We start from the raw sequence: 22514 nt of genomic DNA, 5'->3' as shown, positions 1-22514 counted from the left end.
TTGGATCCAGAAAAAAAATCAAATAAAGAAACACAAAAAGAAGCTTAAACATAAAAATAAAAAAGAAAAATATATTTAAAAAATTTCAACATTATTTCTTTTTCTTTCTTTCTTTCTTTCTTTCTTTTTGTGAATAAGCCTAAATTGTGGAAACCAGAATCACTATTACGTTTAGTTGAACAAATACGTTGGAAAATTAATTATAAAATGGTACTCAGAGTACTTTCTGAGACTCAGTTTATATAAATGTTCCTTTGTACTATTTGAGAAAATGATTTAGTGAGATAGACAGATATATAAATGGGTAATTTGAAGAGAACTCCAATACATATAAAAAAAACTGGTAGCGGCATGTTCATAAAAGTATTACTCAAAATGGCCAAAAAGGCCTCAGTGTCCATCAGTTGATGAATAGATAAAGGTTTCATGGTATAACTACACAGAGGAATACTATACAGCTATAGTAAGAAATAGGGCACCGGTATGTACTACTACCTGGATGGACCATGAAAGTATTACATTAAATGAATGTCAGACACAACAGACCATATACAGATAATTCCATTCATATAAAACATTCAGACTGGAAAATTCATAGCGACAGAAAGTAGATTAACTATTTGCAAAAGGTAAGAGAAGAAAGAAATGGGAGTGATTTCTATTAAGTACAAAATTCCTTTCTGGGAGTGATGAAGCTGTGTGGCAATTGGTGACTGTTGGACAACTGTGACTACATTAACAGTAAGAAATTGTATACATATAAAATTGTGATTTTACTTATGTGAATTATATCTCAATTTTTAAAACTTAATTAAAGTTACTTGTCTTCTGCAATTGATTTTTCTAGACCAAGAAAAGGGTTAAGGCTAGTGGAATCCCTTTCTTAAAACACTTTATCCTTCTCTCCTAAATTCACTGTAATTATTTTGTAATTAATTCTCATGTATCTTAGCCCCTTCTGGACTTTTAGCTTCATGAATAAGAGGACTTGTTCTTTTGTTTCCTTGTGTTTATTACAGTTCACTAGAGTAACATTTAATGATTTCTGTACAAGGAAGTGCACACTTAGGGAATGTAAATACAACATGTGGAAAAGAAGGAGGTAGGGAACATGCAGTGTTTCTTTAAAAAATTTTAAAAATAGCTATTTGTTTTTGGTACTAGGGATTGAACTCATGACCTTGTGCTTGCCAGGCAGGTGCTTGTGCCACTGTGCAAAAAAAAAATCTATTCTTAAAACTCCCTACTGAAAACTGCCTTCTTTATGTGGAACTCTGATGGAGCAAAGCAGTTGTCCAATTGCACTAAGTCTCATAATAATCCCTCCAGTAAGGATTCCCAGGAGGTACCAATAGTCTGGGAGGCCATCTAGAAGTGCGAGTTATTTCACCCAAGGCTAATAAACAGAAAGAAAATTTAGAGATTGTACAGCTTCCTTATCCTTGCTGTTGTTCACCACTTTAGTATGGATCACCTGGCCATCCTCGCACTGAAAAATATGGCTCAGGAAAAGGCTGCCACACTGCATCAGCATCCACCTCATTACATGTAAATGTGGTTTTCCAGCAGCATAATTATGTAATACTTACTGTCATGTTTGTAAACTTTACAGCATTTATTTCACTTTTAAAAAGAGAAACTTAGAAACATTTCTTCTGGGTCTTATTTTACCCACTAAAAAGCAATATAAATTTTTGAGCTCTAATTACAAGAATGGTTCCTACGCTATACCTTGTTCCGGATATAAAGAAGAGAAAATAAAACAGATAGATCAGTGATTGTGAATATTATATGAAACTCTAGAAAGGCTAAAAATAATTGTTAATGTAACTTATTCAGGGACTTCAAAATGGTAAGTCTCTTTCAGAAAAAAAATACAACTCTTTCTTGAAATAGCATCTCACTGGTCAGATTTTAGCACATTTACTTATTAGTGTAGAAGCTTTCCCCCCTCAAGAGAAATTTATCTTAAAAAACATATTCTCCTTCTTTTACTGCTGGACATAAGATCTATCCTAATAGCTAATGAATATGGTCCATAAGAATTTTATCAAAAGATATTTTGTCTAGGGAACCCTCAAGTTCTCTGAAATCATAGACAATTTTTAAAAGTATGTTTTTATGGATAGTTCTCTGAATAAGGTGCATTTCTTAGTTCAGTCAGAGCCTCAGGTGATGATCACTACTTCTATTTTATGCCTATTTTCATCCCATAATATCTTTTTTCAGGAGTAGTTTGTCCTCAGTATCAAGTAAATGTTGTAAGAAGTTAAAAAACGAATGTATGGTATCATTCCTGGCCTCAGGTATTTAACTGTGCAATCAAGCAGTCAAATCTTCCATTTTCTCACTTGTACTATGACAAAGTATAATCTGTTATTCCCAAGATCACTTTTAGTGCTGGAAACCAAAAATGGTGAATCATTATTCACACATATCAGTGGAGTTTAAAGAGAAAAAAGAAACCTCACAAACTGTTGAGGGTTTTTCTACCTTCTCCTGTGGCTCTCCGTTACAATTACAAGCTGGGAGATAGCTGAAGCAGGATCCTTCTACCCAGTCCCCTGATTTTGCAAACGATCTCTATTTTTTGATTAGTGACTGACTGCAGTCAGTATGCAAAGCCACTGTCGTCATCTGCAACCCTAATACTGAGATTTAACTTCTTTTCCCTCAAGTCTGTTAAGGAGTAGAATGGCTTTGAACTGTGTGCCAGAGCAGAGTGTAGCCAAGCAGCTGCTCCCACTCCTCCAGGCTTCTGCTGTGTTGCCAAAGGCTGCACTCCAGGCTGTGTTTCTAATGACTGCCTTTCAGCTCGTTGCAACACCTACTCCCAAACTGTGCATGATTCGCAATGCAGCAGGGGTAAAGGACTTGCTCGATTCTTTGTGCCCTCATTCTTTCTCATTGCCTAGGATAGGACCTATATTAAACCTCATTTATGGGAAACTCAAGGAAGTCTTCATTCCTGTCCCTATGTCAGTGGAATGTCAGAATGCTTGAGATCACATGATAAAGAAATAAAAGTTAAAACTGGGTACCAACCATCACCACATTTAAATAAATCAGATTTTCCCCATCAATGGGATGCTATAGGCCATATTCTCTCTTAGGATCAACCACACACAAACCTTTCTAAGATCTTCCATTCACATTCACATTCATGTGACTGTGAAAATTTAATCTTCAACTCTAGTACCATACTCTTGACATAGATTTTTGTGTCTACAAATTTATTTATATACTTTGATAAGTATATAAATTCTGTAAAAGTTTGGTATCTTTTATGCAAGCCCAGGATTAAGGTCAGGTTTCCATCCTTTGGTCTCATCAGAGCAGAGCTAAGGGGTAATATGCCAGCCTCTTCCTGTTACAGTAACTTATCAAGTCAATATCAAATCATAAGCCAATCAGGTTACTTAGTCCTAATTAGGCATAGATTATTGAAACATCAAAACAGTTGTATGTATAGCACTGTTTTATTTTCCACGATGATGAAAACAAAGGCATGCTGAAAATGGTATCTGTTTCTTTTGCAATATAATGTTCTATAATAATGAAGTGAAAGGAGATGATTACAGAGTTTCATTTTATATGTTAGCCTGGCAGGACTGCTGTAACAAAACATCACAGACCGGATGTCTTAAGCAATAGAAACTTATGTCTTCACAGTTCTGGAAGTCCAAGATTATTGTGTTGGCAGCATTAATTTCTTCGGTGACCTCTATCTTGTAGATGACCAGGGACCACCATTTTATGTGCTTCTTCACATTGTCTTTTCTTTCTGTTTGTGAAATAATCTCTTCTTAAAAGCATACCAAAGCATTCTGGACTGAGGATGCAATAATACTCTCATTGCAAATAAATCCTCTTCGTCTCCAAATATAATCACATTCTAATGTACCAGGATTTGGTATTTCAACATATAAATTTTAGGGAGACACATTTTTGCCCAGAACACCTCTTGCCTGAATATTATCTAGATTCCACGATCAACTATGCTGGTAAATTTTAGTTTGAATCAATATAAAGGCACAATACCATGTACAAAACATCTGTTACATTTATAATTGTTTGTAGCAAACCATTTTACTTTAAAAGTATCTTGGCTGGTCTATGAGCTTATGTCAGTAAATTTATCATAAGTTTTTTCAGTTTTGTTTTACTTTCCTTTCTGTACCAAAAGCTTCCCCACTGTATCAGGGATCACTCTGAGTAAGATTACTGAAACTCTATTTTACCTTTTTCATTCCTGGAGTTTGGACCCAAGGCACTATATTGCTTAGCTACATCCTCAGCTCTCATTTATTTTTAAATTTGAGACAGGGTCTTGATAAGTTGTCCAGGTGGGATTCAAACCAGCAGTCTTCTGGCCCTAGTGTCCCCTTGGTATTGGGACTACAGGCATGCTTATCACAGCCAGCTAAGACTGGTGCATACTAAACCAGGTTGAATTTACCTAGTTTAGAATTAAATATGGATTCCAAAGCTGTTGAAAAATTGAAATATTTAAAAATTCCATGGTAACAGTGGTAGTATATTTGTGGAGTAAGTGAAAAATTTTAGAGACATATATTCTAAATATAATTGCCTAAAGCACAGTACATTTTTGACCTGTTCCTTGCAAATGCAAATATCTGTATTATCTTAAAAGCTATCAGTTTATCATTTTCCTAGACTAAAACCACATTTTTAACTCTGTTAATAAATTGGGAGAAATATGACCTGAGGGAGTGGTTAGAGAAGGCAGCTTAGAAGTTTGTTCACATTAATAAAACCAGATTTTTGAACATGTGTAGAAATGAACTGGAACAGATCCTATAAGATTAGTTGGGATACACTTATTTTCCAAAGTCCACTCTATATCAAAATTTCAATTCTAAATATAACTACAACTTTAATTGTTAAACAATCAAGAAGGTTTTTTTTGTTGTTTTTTTTTTTTTTTTTTTCTTTTTTTTGGTTTTGGGTATTTTGTTTTCTGCTGACTCACAAGCAGGTGCTAACTTTGTCATTGCCATGGGATCCAATCAGTTCTGCCCTTTCCAACTTTCTTACATGTTTAACATCATACTTTGGGCTACAAATTATACAAAACCTGAGCTTTAAACAATACATCTCTATTCAAAGTTACAAACCAGGAGAAGGATTTGTGATTGGAAGGAGAAAGAACAGGGCTGCAGGCCAGCAATCTCACAGTACAATTGACTGAATAATGGCCCTTTTCACAGGCTGCTCTAAAACTCCAAAGTTAAGTACTTATGGGAGATCCCTCAGAGCACACTGTATTTGGACAGTTGAAAAATATATTACAATAACAATAGGTCTAAAAGTTTCTGATAAAGATATCTGTGTAGCTCAGTTTAACCTTCTGTTTCCTTAAAAAATTTCTCTTGTTAAATCTTAAGCACTGGGAATTAATGATAACATCAGAGAGGAGAGAAAAAGGTTTTTAGGAGTCCCTGTGCCTAATAGAAAAAAAATGAGAGTATTTGGTCACCACTTGGAGGTATATGCATGTGTGTATGTTATAATCTTTGTGAATGTACAAGTAGCAACACCGCTTTTTTTTTTTTTTACTGAGAATTCAAGGAAAGAAAGTTTATTACCCGTCTGTTACTAGCAGACAGAAATAATTTTACATGCAAAAGAGCTATCAAATCCGAGCTTTTGACATACTACAAAATAGTCAATCTTTATATTCTTCAAAAGTCGAACACTTACATGGTTTTCTTTCAAAACATAATGTTTCAAAGATTTAGGTTTTTTTTTTTTTTTTCAATTTTCACTGAAAAATTTGGAACCGAGTGGTTCTTGATAGGCAAAACAAAGAACACATTTGTTTCAACCAGTATCTCTCCTAAATGAAATGTGGAACTGAAATTTACAATGTCAGCAGCTTCAAGCAAATGCAATAACACTTTAAAGTAGCATTACAAAATTTATTTTAACATACTTAAAATTCAAAAACTCTTCAGAGAATTCTAGAAATGGAAAGTGTGTACTTTAGGAGCACTCAGCTATGTTTTGGTTCAACACTAAACCATAAAAAAATTCATGAAGCATTTCTAATGTGGTTCTTAGGGTATGTTTGTAAAGGCAGTTTTCAAATAACTAGTAAAAAAGATAAATAATCCTTGATTATCAAAACTGTACAGAAATTCTCAAGAATAGTCTAAAACAATAGATACCACCAAATATTGCATAAATCACAATTTTAGACATTCAATGGTAGCACTCCCCATTTCAGAATTTCACTTATTCACTCACATCCTCTGTGAGAGCCACGCTGCTTGCTAAGTATTTCAAATGTAGCTGGTTTGACTGCATTTGAAATATTACTTCATTTGAATTAATCGAAATTTAAAGTTGAATAACAACATTGTCTGTCACATTAGACAGCAAACTCTCACCTTTCTAATTCATGACCAATAATCAATAAAGTCAAGTTTCAGTGGTAGACTGGCAATTGTCTATCTGGATATTCCCCTGTAATGTTTTGTCCTGCAAAACTCACCTCAGTTGCTACTATTGCTGGCAGCAGACAGCCTCTGGTTTAGACTTTCAGGCTTTGCTTGCCTTAGTCATAAAGAATCACTTCACTGGTGGCCTGCCATGCTTGGAGAGCTCACCTCTAATGACTGACTGCAAAAGCAGAACAAAGACTTTGCCATTTGGACCACGAATAGACAAATATGGTACGTCACAGATTCACCGTGGTTGGGTAGGTTTCAGTTCCACATTTTTTATTGCCCAAACCTGCTTGTGCTCCCTGTTTGCTATAGGTATTAATTTCTAAAAAACATCCCCCAAACCAAACTCTCTCTTGATACCCCCCTTGGGAGAAATCAGCTCCTAATTAGTCTCTAAGAACCGCTAATTAGTGAATTTTAGAATAACTGGTAGTTAGAGAAAAACAACTAAGTAAAAGTGGATTAAGAAAATATGCATGTATCTGTTTATTTTTCTAAAAGTTTGAACATGCATATACACATTCTAAATTTATACACATTTATGTTTTGCAAATTTAAATAAAATTTATGTATTCTAGAAATATATACCTAATACATATGTTACTAAAATAGAATTGTAATATAGGAAGAACAAGTATAAACAATTTGTGAATGTAGGTAAATTCTCTTTAGAAATTCTTTATTCTTGCTTAAATATCATCAAAAATTTTAAATTATGAATATAAACCTAAGAATAGATACCTGTTCCCATCACTACTACTGAAAAATTGAGAAAGATCTCATTTATTTTCTATCATCTCCATAGTTTCTCTTCTATAAAGTGTGTAATAGTATGCAGTGAGCTCTCATAGTACACACATCTTATACCCTTTTATGTGTCATGTAAAGAATGACAAGAAGTGGTTTCAAGTGTTGATTTATTTCCCATCTTACCATCTGAATTTAAATTTTTAAGAAAGAATTTAATTACAAAGAAAGAAAACGTATCTTTCATAAATTTTAGAAAATAAGGTAAAAATAGACAAATGCCAAATATATGTGTAATTTAATTTTATGTGAATATAAAACACAGAATACATTATATACCATATGAATACTCAACACAGATAACATTTTAGCACTTTTACAGCCAGATAAAGTAGCATAAATGTAAGTGAACTGTGGGAAAATAGTCAGGAAAATGTATTGTTAACAAAACTCAATATTATGAGCTGCTAAGTAATTTCAGAGCTTTTTAAAAGATTGTTATTAGCCTTGTGACACCTTTACTATTTGATACTAAATGTAAGACTAATTTATAAAAGTTTTTATAAATTCAAACTTGACATTACTAATACTGATCACTTCTCTATTAGTAAGAGAGTTGTAAATTTGTCTATGGAAAAGCCTCGTGCTTTCCATCACAGGTCCTGACCATGGCAGATCTGTATGTGTGAACACTGGTTGGGGAAGTGAAATTGTATTTAGCAGCATGACTTTTACTTTTTAGGCTCATTCTATTTTTTTTACTCTGATGTAGCTGATCGTTTCTGTCATCTGTTGCCTACGTTCTTGAAAAAGTGGATATACTCCAAGTTATAACAGTTGCAATCTTTGAGAAAAATAATTGAATTTTATATCACTTCCAGATATTAAATTAAAAGTTTATTAAAGTTGAGGAAGTGGCAGGGTTTGAATATTTCATAAAAAATCCATATAATTTTGTGGTTGAAAAGATGAAACTGACTTTTTTATTTAGAAAAAAAAGCAAAACAAAAAAAAGGATAGAAATAATACATAATTTCAAAAAAAAAGAAATACATCACTAGTTGATAAATTTCAGTTACCTTAGAAGTAGTTGTTCAAGTTACAAAATCAAAATATAAATGTGGACAATCAAACAATGATACTGCAAACCATTTTGTTTGATGAACTAACAAAAACGTATTAGTAAGGATATCTATCTTGCACACTTAAACATACATATAGTTATATCCTTTAGAGCACTTTCTTTCCCTTTCATTATTAAAATATCTATTATACATCTTGGATTTTATTACTCTTTCAGTTTTTATTATTATTTTTATACTAGAGAGACAATACAATATTTACAAATGTAAGTCTGATTTATTTCATTTATGAGGATAGTCTCAAGTTGCCTCCATTTATCTATAAAAACCTCAAGATCATACTTTTTAATAGCTAAGTACTAAATTTTATTATGGATACAAAATACCACTAGTAGAATATCTACTATATTAGAAGTTAAGCAAACAGAAGTCAAAGTATAATTATGGTAAACAAGTCACACAATGCTTAAGGCCATTTTACTTATATGCAAAGTGGGTCTTGTAAAAGCTGTCTGATTTAAAATGACAAAAATGATAAGAATAAATGTGTTAAATTCTATTGTGCCAATAATTTATAATAATTTTACAGATATTTATTGTAAATATATTTTTAAAAGATTGTTTTTATCATCAGAGTTCACCATACATTCCTGAAAATACTCTGGTTCTTATACCAAACAAATTGTCTGTATTGATATAGTAGTTGTTAAAACAGAAAGCTCCCAGTATAATAATAAAGAACATTTGAGTGACAAATATATTATATGCCACACCGATTTCTTAACAAAATCCACTTGACAATGTTCCCTGTCAGCTGTAGTCTTAGATATTTCACAATCACTTGGAAATTTCCCTGTGTGAGACCACAAAGATTCATATTAAGAAGTTACTTTCTTTCTTTCTTTCTTTCTTTCTTTCTTTCTTTATTTCTTTCTTTCTTTCTTTGTTTTTGGTAAAGAAAATCAAACTCAGAACATACTTGCCAGGTAGGTACTTATACTGCTGAGCTATATCCCCAGCCCATAAACAATTGTTTTAAAAACAAAAATGATTTTTTAAAGTAACAGTTTGAATTTAATCTTTTTATAAAATATTATAGGTTGAATTTTCTGAAAAATCATTAGCAATGGTGCTTAGTAAATCTCTCCTCCCCCCTCTCTAATTGAGCACATCAAAAACTTCCTTTACATCCTCAGGCAGATCAACTGTCTCAGTTGATTTCACGCCAACTCAAGTCAATCTTTTGACATTTGTTCGAGTATCTGGACCAAGAATACCTGATAAGACTTGCTATAAATTACAGGAATATTCTTTATTCTTTGAGTAGTTTTGGTTGGCAGCGTTGATGTTCAACAGACTGTAGATAAACAACACACAGACCACTGACTTGTAACTCCTGGAATATTAAATAAACTGTATCATTTGATACACTTCACTAGAGTAAAACAACTGAAAAGACTTTCTAGAATTTAAAACAAAAACAAAGGGGAAAAATTACAGCCAATATGGAAAGTGATGTAGAAAAAGCCTTTAAATGGAGACTGGTTTCAGGAAATAGAGTATAAGGATATTCAAGTCTAAATCAAGATGAAAGAAATAGATTAAATTTCAATTAGCTAGTAGTTAACAGAATTCCCAGGCAGTTATTTGGAGATAGTACTAAAATCAGCCCTGCAACCAACCGAAAATTTACATGATAAATTTAAAATATAGATGAAATGAGAGAGTTTCAAACTTCAAATATTAGTCCATCTACTCCTATTTCTAATGCAAATTTCAGACAACCCTAATGCTTAGAAGTTGGCAAACGTTGTTTTTGTTTGTTAAGCTCCATCATAGACCAAGTGAACTTCTGCTTACGTTCTCACTTCTATTTTTGTACTTATTCCATAGTTTTCTACTTCTTTTCATTGCTCCTATGTAGCAAATGATTTTAGAAAAATAGAACTCCATTTTTAACTGTCTGCTGGAATAATCAGTTCTTATAAATACAGTCATTTTTTGGTTCACGAATGTTTCTGTTTGCAAACAATTCAGTGCACAAACAAAAGCATTCAGCAAAATTTTACTTCTGTTGTTCAACTCCACATCAGGTGATACACATGATCATGGCCATCTTCCCCACACAAACACAAACGCAGCCAATTTTCCTCAAAATTGTAAAATCAATTAAATTCATAAACCGAGGTACTACGGGACTTATGCTCCATTTACATGATTCTCAAGCTAAAATGATCAAGATATTCATGCTTTCAATTTGAGATCAGAATTTTGCTACATAAAACCTAAAGACTCTTAACATCCTAAAATTGTATTGTTTTAAGAAGTGAGAATTAGTTAGACCAATGTTTGGTGCAGATGAAACACCCTAAAAAATTGGTGTAACCATTTATAGTGGATGACATATGCCACACCAAAATATGTCACTTTGGCACAGGCTTATTTTCAGCAGAGGACAATTCAGAAAATAAATATTTAAAAACAATAAGAACACTCTTTGCCTACTTTACATATATATTCCCAGCTAATTTTCCTTAAATCAGGTTTGGATTCTTTTTCTGTATATTTTTAATATCTCAGTTTGCCATCTATAAAAATCTAAATCCCCTTTTCTTCTCACTTCTCTACAAATTTATCACATTTTCATTGCTTCTACTGAAACTTCAAATTCTAATAGCCTCTCTGAATTACTCATCTATGAGTTTTCCCAGATGTATTGTGCTGTCTTTCCTCAGGAGAAGTCCAGAGCTCTACCTAGACAATTTAGAAAGCACAAGACAATTTTTTTTGTCTTTTTTCAACTTATAATAAAGTCTTTGATATGCTAATTTAATCTTGGAAGTATATGATAACTTATCAAAGGAATGAAGAGAATAGATTTGACCTCTCATTTTTAATACTGTAAACAAAATTTCAAAAACTTTTATCCAATAGAATTTTGCTGCTTTAAGTGGTAGACTAGTTGTGAGAGAGTTGAGCATCATTTAAGAAAGTGAAAAAAGCATGAATTTTGTGAACAATACATTTCAGGGTGATTGGACACACTATTTTTGGCAGTTTTAGTTAGGCTGTAGTTTAAGAGGATATCTCAGGTTTAATATTATATAACACATTCAGGTCTGTTAAGGGAAAAACTTGTTCATCCAACCATGACAACTGAGGGTAGCCTACTGAATGCATGAATTAAGCTATGATTCCAGAACCTATATGTCAAAATCTTGACTGACATACTGGTGAACAAATATGAAAGACACAAGAAACTATCTGAACAGTAACAGGAGGTTACAACGTTTGCATTAGTAATTCTAGTGCTTTAGTTGAGAAGTGGTAGGTTAAAAAAAGTAAAAGTTCTATAGCCCACTGTTTTTTAAATTGAGTTGCATCAGAATCCAAAGAAGAGTGGGTTAGAACATAGATGGTTAATCCCTAAAACTGAGATTAGATCATGATTTTTCATTTCCTTAAAAACAAATGGTCTCTATATATTCTTTTATGTGTTAGGGCCAAATGCCATTTGGAAACTTTTAATCTTTCCTCTAATTCTATAACAACGAAGAACTCTTTAACTACATAGTGAGATTTACTGATCAGAGCTACCTTAGATGGAATTCCTACTTGTACAACTCATTTGAATCATGTATTATAGAGAAGTATACTGATACTATTGATCACAAAACACATGCTTTCATTAATACAGATACTGCATTATACTTCTAAATAGTAAAAGGGAGTAACTCGTGATACATGTAACCATAACTAAATACCAGAAGACCTTATTCCAAGTGAAAAGAACCAGGACATAATATGATGCATTTCACATTTTTTTCAATTTTTTGCAATTCTAAACATCTGTACCATGAGCAAATGAAATTAGTGACCAACTAAGCTGGTTTGGGATATGACCGACTAGATAAAGATCCTCTGAGGTTGTAGAAATATTTCTAACTACATAGACATGGGATTTGAGTGATTACATTCACTTATTACTTAAAATATTTGCATTTCAGTTTCTGTAAATTTTATCTGGAAAAATAGTCACTGATACTGTGGGGTATGAGAAGATGCCTAGATAAAAATAGAAAAATACAGACAGTTGGTAAAGCTGAGTACAACATATAGAACGGTTAATTTACTTAACCAAGGACAGACCATTTACTTTATTTATAGCAAAACAAGGTTAAAAATATTTCCTTCAAGTTTTGGTTATTTGAACATACTGTTTTAGAAGTTACTGATCCTTAAATTACATACTAAAATAGAGTTCTTAAAATTGTAAAAAGAAATAGTTTCAGATTTTTATTTAATATTTAGAAAATTAATTGATAGTATTAAGTCAGATACTTGATTTATGTTGGACAAATTATTATTTGTAGGTTTATTTATAGCTCAAACCCGTATTGTCTTGTACTTCTTCCCTAAGAAAAAATATTTGCAGAGAATTGCATTATTTTGTAAAAAAAAATCAATGAAATCATAAAACATAAAGATATTGAAGAATTTCAGAAGGAAAGGAATAAATTAATCAGTAGACAGGGATATAAATCACTGCAATTAGCCAGAGCTGCTAAGTAATCCAGGCAAAAAGAGCAATAGAATGTTTTTCATATTTTTCATTTTTGCATATTATACATAAAAGCTCATATAAAAAAGGGATATCCACCATGCACTAACATTATATTTATGAATGAACTTTTAATGGAAGATCTATTCAAATGTAGTTAAGTAATACAGAACATAAGATCATTTATTGCAATGATATTTTGTAACTGGAACCAGTGCACAGATTTACCACGTTTACAAAATGGTTATGTAATCATGCATCTTTGTTTCAAAATGTGAGTGGAAATTATGACTACTCATCTTGTACAGATGTGTCTTTTAGAAATGTTCTAAAGTGATAATGGACCCAAAAACCAGCATTTGACAAACACCTCGTTAACTTTTACAGACAAAAGTCAATTAATCATGGTTTCTCAAATTTGTAGGGGACAGTGTGACAAGAAAGAAGATACTTAGATTATCATAGCATCTTTCCAAAGGACACTCATTCACTTCAAAGAAAAATTAATAGCAGAGAGAATTGATCAACACTACCAGGACTTTAGGATCTATGTAAGTATCATGTGACATGAGATGTATCAAGAGAGTGAACCTGTTTATACACATGAAGAGAATGAAAGTTCTCTTTTGTAGCATGCTAAAAATATACGACCCCAATCTATTCATTAGACATACTGGACAAGTCCAATTGAGGGACAACCAACAAATTAACAGGTCAATGTCCTTTGAAAGTGTCAAGATGCTATGATGAAGGGTGTGGCCTCTCTTATCTCTCACTGATTTTGTTGTTAGTGTATAGGAATGCTATTTATTTTTGAGTGTTGACTTTGTATCCAGCTAACTTACTGAGTTTATTTATTATACCAAGGAGTTTTTCAATGGAGTTTTGGGGTCTTCTGTTTAGAGTATCATGCCATCTGCCTTTTTCCTGTCCTTATTCCTTTTATTTCTCTCTCTTGTCTAATTAGTTTGGCTAGTATTTCCAGAACTGTATTGGATAGCAGTAGTGATAATGGACATCCTTGTCTTGTTCCTGGTTTTAGGGTGAAGTCTTTCAGTTTTTGGCCATTTAATATGATGCTGACTGTTGGTTTGTCATAGGATGGCTTTTATCAAACTGAGGTAAAGAACATCTACTCAAATTTTCTGTAAGGTTCTTATCATATAAGTGTTGGGCCTTATCAAAAGCTTTTTCTGCATCTATAGAAATGATCATGTGTGGACACAACTTGAGACCATAATCATAAGTGAAATAAATCAAACTCACATGTGCAAATACCATATTATCTCCCTAGTGTAAGAAATGGTAAGAGTACATAAGATACAAAAAACACAATAAATACAGTGAAAGGATAAGAATCTGCTTAAAGGGAAAAAATAGCATCTTAGGGAAAAGAAGGAAAAAGAAAAAGGTGAACTTTATAATTGAATATGGTTATTTGACATATCATATGGATGCTGGGGAAAGGTATGCAGATTCCATATTACACTGCATTTGCCACATTGTCTAAGTTTAACTTATCTCAAAATAAAAGTAAAGAAAAAATTCTGGTTGACACTTTTTTTAGATGATATTAAATTCATCATTTAATAGGTCACTGAAGTGACCTATCAGTAAACTACTAAGGGTAAATGTTGCCAATTTGATAACTTACCGAAATAAGCAGAATACTTATAAATAATTTGCTTTTAGTACAGCCCATTCACATGTGCAAAAATTGTCGAAGTAGCCTCTGAAGTTAAAGAATGATTACCAAGAGTAGTATAAATGAGAGAACTGGACCAGAACTGGACACTTAAGAACCACAGACATGCAAGGACTAGTTCTCATTTCAAAACGAGAATGCCAAGACATGGGGCTATGCAAAATACAGATGAGTGAGGTCCCAGAGAAAAGTCCTCTATCAATTATTAAAGGAGCCTTGAAAATAAGGCTGTAATTAGTAGACCCAAAAATACATTATTATTCTTGACTCAATTTACTTTCCTCTTGGAGAATATTACTAATTTATAAGTAGAGTTAATATATACAGAGAAAACACAAGTGGATTTTAATGAAATTACTAATAAAGTCTTTTGTAATATTAGGGGAAAGGAGGAAAATATTGGAGTGATGTATGGATAATTACACATTTCTGTCAGCTTAATTAAGGACTGGAGCGTGATGGCTAATTGGTTAGAATTATCCTGGAAGAAGGTTCAAAAGGCTTTTTCATAAGCCAATACACATGAAACAAAACTGCACCAAAGGCACATTGAACAGCAATTCAATGATAAAGCAAGCATCTGCCACAAACATAAATGTCTCTTTCTGCCACAGGATCCCTGCTGTCATGTGGCTTGCTGGTAAAAGCACGGACATTCAATGCAAAGATGGCAAACTGTGCTGCCAGTGACTGTCCACAACAAAGAGGTTCTTTCCTTAGGGGGCCAGAAAATTTGATAATATTGATTTCTTTTTCTCGGCATTTTTTTGTAGTAATTTGCCAACCTAAGTATATATACTTCTAGACTCTGGACTCAATTTGTAGTCCTAAAACAGGACTCAGTAATTACAGCACTCCAAACTCCAGCAGATTGTTCATGCTTCTGGATATTCATAGATGCGTCCAGTGAACATAGAGTATCCTCTCTTCATGGGGTATATCAATCAATCAGTAATAAAATGTTTGCTATCTGTGAACTCCAATTTATTTTGATAAAATGTTATACATTCACATATCTTTAAAAACTTTATTCCATTAGATTGATAGACTGTAATTTTAGAAGTTAAAATATTCCACTTTTAAAATATGGAGTGGTAAGATTTATTTACTACCACTTAATTTAACTAGCATATAATAGCTGCATCTTTGTAATGCTTCCTTACAAGGATAATAAAGATGAACAACAAACTTACCAATGCTTGGGTAACCAGGCGTAGAGGGGTCTCCTCCTGGATTCAACGTCACCATGAAGGTATCATAATTAGAATTCACAGTCTTTGGTAAATCACACGGATCAATATATAGAAGAACACCTCCAAATCCAGCCTTTTCCAATAAGGAAATCTAAAAGAAAAGAACATGCTATTGAAATATTATCACATGCATTACAAGTACACAACCACCACTTCATACATGCACTTTAAAAAGGATGACTATTTTCTTCTCCTTTTTTTTGGGGGGGGGGGACAGCGTATAGTCTATTACGTAGTTTAGGCTGGCCTTTAAGTCACAGTGATGCTCCTGCTTCAACCTCCTCAGTACTGGGATTACAGTGGTGTGGTTCCAAGACCAGCTTCTTTTTTCATTTGCAAAAAACATTCAGATTGCCCAATTAACAAGCCCAATCAATAAAGTTTTAAAATCTCTTCTCTTTTCCCCTTTTTCTTTATATTTAATTTGTATTCCTATAATGTTTATATTTTATTTCAGTTGTCTGCTTATGGAATATTCATTCTCTAATTGTCTAAGTAGATTTAGAGTCTCTACTTTTTGTTAGATTAACAGATGTTCCACTATACACAAGGTTCTACTCTTTAAAAAGAGTTCCCTTGTGACCACTTCAACGTACTCCCCAGAGTATAAATCACCATATATTGTTATATATTTCCTCCCTGACTAGTTTTGTTATATCAGCTGTTAAATTACTTTCATACTAGCAGTAGCCACTGTTCCGAACCTTCGGAGGGCCCCCACTGTATTAATCATGCTTGCCACTATCCTCATGCCCAGTCAGATACTTCCGAAAAGGCAACTGAGGGATTTTACATATAACCCACCGATGGCCTCCTAAGGATCAGCTTTTGCTTTGCTTCTGTTATTAAACGTTTTGAAAACAGTCCTCCTTCAGTGCCTCCTCCAAGATATATTTAATGCAAAGACCCCCCTCTGGGCTTTAGTAAGTACACAATACATAAGTGTAATGGGCTATGTGAACTTGACACCATTTCAAGGTCTCTGTTTTTTCTTGTTAAATTGATTTTTTTTTTAGTTATGTATTTTAGTGTGATTTACCTGACAGGCAGAACAATAATCATGATTTGCTCATTCTATTTATTTCCCATGAGAGAAGGAAAGCAATTAGGGGATATTAGAGGAATCAAAGAGCAAAAGAATCAGGGCAAAACTGAGCATAGACAATTCTTGCTCCCTGTGCACCTTAGTTACCACCTATGCATCCCTTCCCACGACAGCTAATACTGTTTATTGACAGCTGCGGTGCACCACACAGTGCAGGAGCTCAGAGCCTCGGCTGCCCTGGACTAAGAGGGCAGGTATCATGCTTATAATTGCTGGATTGCACATTCACGTTTAATAGATGGGTAGTAGGCACGAGATAGTATTTTTGAGAAAGTAATAAAGCAAAATATACTAGACACAGCAGCTATACGTAAAGAAAATAGATCCCAGAAAAAATATTTTGTATTCACCTCTATTTTAAAAAAATGAGGCATACAGCCATGTATGCAGCATGATTTTCACCATGAAAAATAAAATTATTTGTAAAGAACCTGACATGGATAATGTCTACTTAATGGTATTTTTCTTATTTCTTGGGAAATTTTCACTATTTTACAGTTTTGGTTGTAATGAACAAACCTAAAAAATCATTCAGATCAGACTTCTGTAATTATTTTCTCATCAGTGTTTCAACGGATAGAAAAGAAGATTTTAAAGGAAGAGGTACATTGAAAAAAAAAAGGACAGAACAAAGAATATGTGAATAAAAGGTGAAGATTTAAGACATACTCTTCAATTCCTCACCACTGTAATACTCAGGAGGGCTACCAGTGTTGCACACTGAAATCGTTCTTCTTGAAAACAATGGTCAAGGGAATGATTTTGAATGTTTAGTTTTGGTGGGTGAATACATCAGGAAAAAGCTATAAACTTCTCTAGACAGCAATTTCTTAAAATATTAAATTACTTTTATTGTTAAAGCATTTTACAGTTATTAGGAAGAAAAGATACAAGCAAAAATTAAAAAATGAACAGCTTCATTAAATTATCTCCAATGGTAGTTTAACCTGAAGATTATTCTGGACCATGTATTAATTGTGAAGACTTTTCATTCACTTCATTTAATACATAATAAACATTTGGATATGTTGATAAATAATTTTGTAGAATTTTAATTTCTATATAATCTTAAAGATATAAATAATACTATATAGCAGTCATCAAATGTCACATAACCAAATTCTCTTGGTCGCGTTAATCATATTAGGTGTTTATATTATACTACAATAAGGTTTCTTGTCACTAAATCTCTGACATATACCTGTCTTCACAAATTATATTTGCATTGGTGGAATATCTGACAAAGTATTTACTTTTATTATTTCTTATAAACAATATTCCCTTTAGAGAATCTATAATAAGGTATATTCTTGCATCCTATATATAACAGTACAGTAGTGCCTTTTATCTATGTTTCTGTTTTCTGTGATTTCAGTTTCTCTCCATAAAATCTGGTCTAAAAATATTAAATGGAGCATTCCAGGAGTATTTTTTTTTACTTTTAAATAACATATAATTCTGGATAACAGAATGAAATCTAGACCATATTCCATCCTACCTCAGGCATGAATCATTCCTGAGTCAAATGTGTCCATGTTATATATGCTACTCACTTGTTAGTACCTCAGTAGTCTTGGTTATAGATCACCTATCATAGTATTGCAATATTTTTGTCCAAGTTTTCCTTATATAATATCTCAGTGCTATAGCACAGTGCCTTCATAACTCACATTATCTCATGTTGTCAGCATTGGGTCATCCCACATCATCACTAAGAAAGTGTATACAATATGAAAGAGAAAGGCAACAGTCATATAACTTTTATTACAGTAATTAAAATTTTCTAGTTTATTTAGAATTGTTACTGTCAATCTTCTGTTCCTAATTTATTAATTAAAATTTAGCTATGTATATGAGAAAAAACACTGTTTAGAACATTCATCACTGTGATTTAAAATAGTCAGTAGGATTTTTGGAATATACCCTATTAAATAAAGAGAAACTATTTACTTGCCTCTCTGCATTGTTAAAATTAAATACTTATTTTTTTATAGCTATTTAACTAATCAAAAATTCACAAGATAATTTTTAGGGAAAAGTAAAATGCAGTATACTTTTGCACATTACTTTTATTCTTTTGAAAATAATCAACTTATAAAAATGATTTTTATTCTTTTGCCACTTGCACATTAACAGTTTGTGGATATTTTTATATAGGCAAATCTCTGAAACTGTAATATGAAGACAAAAAAATAAAATCCTTCTCACAAGTTCATTCTACCAGTTGATTGACCAAAATTTTTTATCTTGAATGCTAACCTCAGTGTACTGACAATGAATGACAGCCTAGTCAAGGATTATGAGGCCAGGTTCAAGGTCTTTGCAGAGTGGTTCCATGAGAGGTTTCTGATCTGAGAGAAAAAAGTCATTCCTACTTCATTTTCCTGCTTGTTTATTTTTTTTATTTTTAAAAACTTTTGACCTTGCTTTAATGAAAGAATTCAAGATATCGTACAAATCCCTTGAAAAAAGGTCAGTACACTAACCATTTGATCAGTATTTATGAAACCTAGTGTTTCACAGTTACCTTTTTCAAAAATAATATGCTTGAGTTTCCAATTTTGTCTCTGCTTAGTATTTTGATAATCCGTTGTGACCCTTTTACTAAACATATAACACGGGCATTTTTTATTGATTACAACCTAGAAAGAAGCATAAGGGAAAATTGTACATTGGTTTTTCTTGGGGGGGATGAGGAGGTTGTGTTAGTCTTAAATACGATTTGGCTTCCTCCTCTATCCTCTGTCCACACTGGTTTGACCTTTGGTGGGCCCTTCTTTAACGTTGTTAAATTTTGCCCCTTGTCCACCCTTGCTGACTACCATAAAGCTCTTAATTCAGTAGTTTAATTCAGTAGTTTCTGTTGTGGACTAACTAAATGGCCAGCTTGCAACACCCAGCTGAACTGAATTAAGCGGTGCTGGTGTGGAAAGCTCAGCTGAGGATTATTGTCAACAGCATAAAAACGGAACTGGAAGGGAAGATCTCCTCCAGTTGATCCTCCTGGAGAAGCTTATTGCACTGATTTTCCTGATATGAACACAACTGTTTTCATCTTCAGAGGACTTTGGGTCCTCAGTGTTGCTGAGGATGGCTGTGGTTCTCTTTGGGAAGTCTCTGGCCCTTACTTTGAGCATCATTTCCTGGCTCCAGTGTAGATCCTTCAGCCTGACAGCACCGATCCTTTACCACTTGCTAGCTTCTACCACTGACTGGCTTTTGACCTTCTCAGTGAGGATCCTTGATACAGACTTGTATGAGACACTGTTGTGCCCTCAAGCTGGACTTACAGGGGACACTGCCAAGGACTCTGTATCTTCAACTGGTCTCCTGTAGGACACTGCTGCAAGATCCAGGCTTTCAGTTGGATTCTTTGGATCTCTAGTATGAAGATCTCCTGTACTCTTTTACATTTAATTTTTGGGCGAATATTATAAAATAGTCCTATGTGTTATGTGTCCTGTGTTAAATCTTTTCCTTTGTACACTCTGATAACAACACCATCTAATTAGAAATTGTCTATTGCTGGGTTTTCAATGCATTAGATAATATTATCTATATTAAATGAAAAATGTTCTGCACTGCATTTTGAACATTTTGAGATTGGGACTGGCTAAAATATTTAAGAAATCTACTCTGGTGAGATCATATCCTTTTATCTACATTTTTTAGTGCAAGGAATGGATTCAGCTGTCCATGCTTCAGCTGGCAGCAGCCTGCCCTTTTCTCAGATGAAAATAATTTAGCCCTGTCCTGCACCTCTTGCAGCTTTAGATAAATTGTATTCAGTATAATGATTATATTGGGGTTTAAATCCTGAAGAGAAGGAGCAAATGTTGGGCCAATATTTCCTGACACTGAAATTCAACTATCCTTTATCTCTTAAGGATGTATAAGATAGGCTTGAGTTTCTTCAACATGCTAATCGCTTTGTAACTACCTGGTTCAGTGTATAGAAGCTCACTAGGATCAGGGTATGAAAACTAAGTTTTTCAAAAAAAAAAGTCTGATAGTAAAAGAATAATAGAGAAAATGGAGATAAAAGTGGGCACAAGAGAAAACTTTTCTTTTGGAGATACAAAATCCAGCTGTACTACTTTCCCTCACACTTGGTGAAGTTTGCCTTTTAAAGAGCTTCTGTTATATGAAAATAATTCAGTTCTAATTAAGACAAATTAAACAGCATTAGAATGCAAAAGGTGTGAGTCTTGGTACGAATCTTGACACTACATAGCTATGGACATCTCATATATCACTAGGTCTTGGTTTCATAGTTCCACCAGTGTAGGTCGAATTGTATGATCCTCAAAGATCCTTTGTGCTCAAAACAAAAAATAATTATGTAGTTGAATTTCATGATTTTTAAAGATGTTTTGAAGACATACTTACACTGGCTTTAACAGTTACGTGTTGCTCAGTGAAAGGCTTATATTCTAACAAATGCATTGTCACCCAATTTCATCATTGCATAAACATCATAGGTTGTACTTGCCCTAATTATAAGAACTATGACATCACTAGGTGATATCGCTTTATGAGACATGGTCTGTGGTCTGTGACTGACAGACACATTTTAATGTAGTGTATCATCATATACCATCACATGTAACATTTTCTTTTAAACTGTTGACCAGGAATACACCACCAAATATAAAACAATTTCTCAGTTTAAAAGTGATCATTAAAATAGTTTCATACTACGACTTCTCAGAATCTATTTCACATATTATACATTATCAATATTTTAAATTTACACAAAACATAGTAAGGCAAAGGTAAAAGAAAAATTAAAAATATGCAGGATCTTTACATAAAAATTCTGAAATATCTCATGTTTGCTTTCCAGATATAAATAATGTTATACTGTAAAATGCTCATTTCAATTTTCAAAACTATTTTACAGTACTTAAACTAAACTATTTTGCAATATATAATATGCTGTATATTGTCATGTATATGACAAAACTATTTTACAATAAAAATATGCTGACAATAAGTTTGAAAATAATCTTATGTAGGTTTGGAAATACTGTTAATAAAATTGTCAACAATGTTTATGTTGTGAATGTTGCTACTCTAATAAGGGTTTCAACTAATATTTTATTTTATTTCTAGGAAAGAAGTTAAATGTTATATAAATTTACTGAATATATTTGCTCAAAAATGTCAGTCAGTGATACTTATTAATCCTTCCATAGCTCAAAAATGTATTTTGCATTATGTTTTCTATGAAAATAAGAATCATTAAACAAATCCCTTGTTCACATGTCTCTTATTCTCTTTAACTCAAAGATCTGAGTGCTGAGATAATATGATCCTTGCCCAAGTTTTCACAGGTGCTCACATCTCAACTTGACTACCACAAATAAGCAACAAAAAATCCCACATTTCAAACGGTTGTAATGCTCAAACCGCACCAAGTCATATTTTAATCTGATTTTCTTCCCAGAAATTAGAGTCCATTTGATGAGTCTATTGAGTAGCAATAGATTATGGCAAAATTTTTTGCTTTCTTAAGGCAAAAATCCTATAGTTTCATCTTGTCTTGGGGCTGGGAATTTAGTTTCCCAGTAATGTAAGCACTTGTG

The 22514-nt window shown here is 32.9% G+C and overlaps 1 protein-coding gene across 11 annotated transcripts in view; it reads right to left on the bottom strand.

Annotated features, from left to right (window-relative positions):
- The window catches only part of Naaladl2 (N-acetylated alpha-linked acidic dipeptidase like 2), a 1233816-nt gene that overhangs the window by 397887 nt on the left and 813415 nt on the right, over window positions 1-22514 (bottom strand). For all 11 annotated transcript variants that reach the window (XM_063229030.1, XM_063229028.1, XM_063229032.1 and 8 more), the window contains one exon: window positions 15762-15912. In XM_063229030.1, coding sequence (XP_063085100.1) covers window positions 15762-15912 — 151 coding nt within the window. The remainder of the gene's footprint in view (window positions 1-15761; window positions 15913-22514) is intronic.

This window comes from Cavia porcellus, unplaced genomic scaffold (genome assembly GCF_034190915.1).
Source record: "Cavia porcellus strain 051 isolate PalLab524CR breed Dunkin Hartley unplaced genomic scaffold, mCavPor4.1 scaffold_17, whole genome shotgun sequence".
Lineage (NCBI taxonomy): Eukaryota > Metazoa > Chordata > Mammalia > Rodentia > Caviidae > Cavia > Cavia porcellus.
This window is presented reverse-complemented; position numbering and strand designations above follow the sequence as displayed.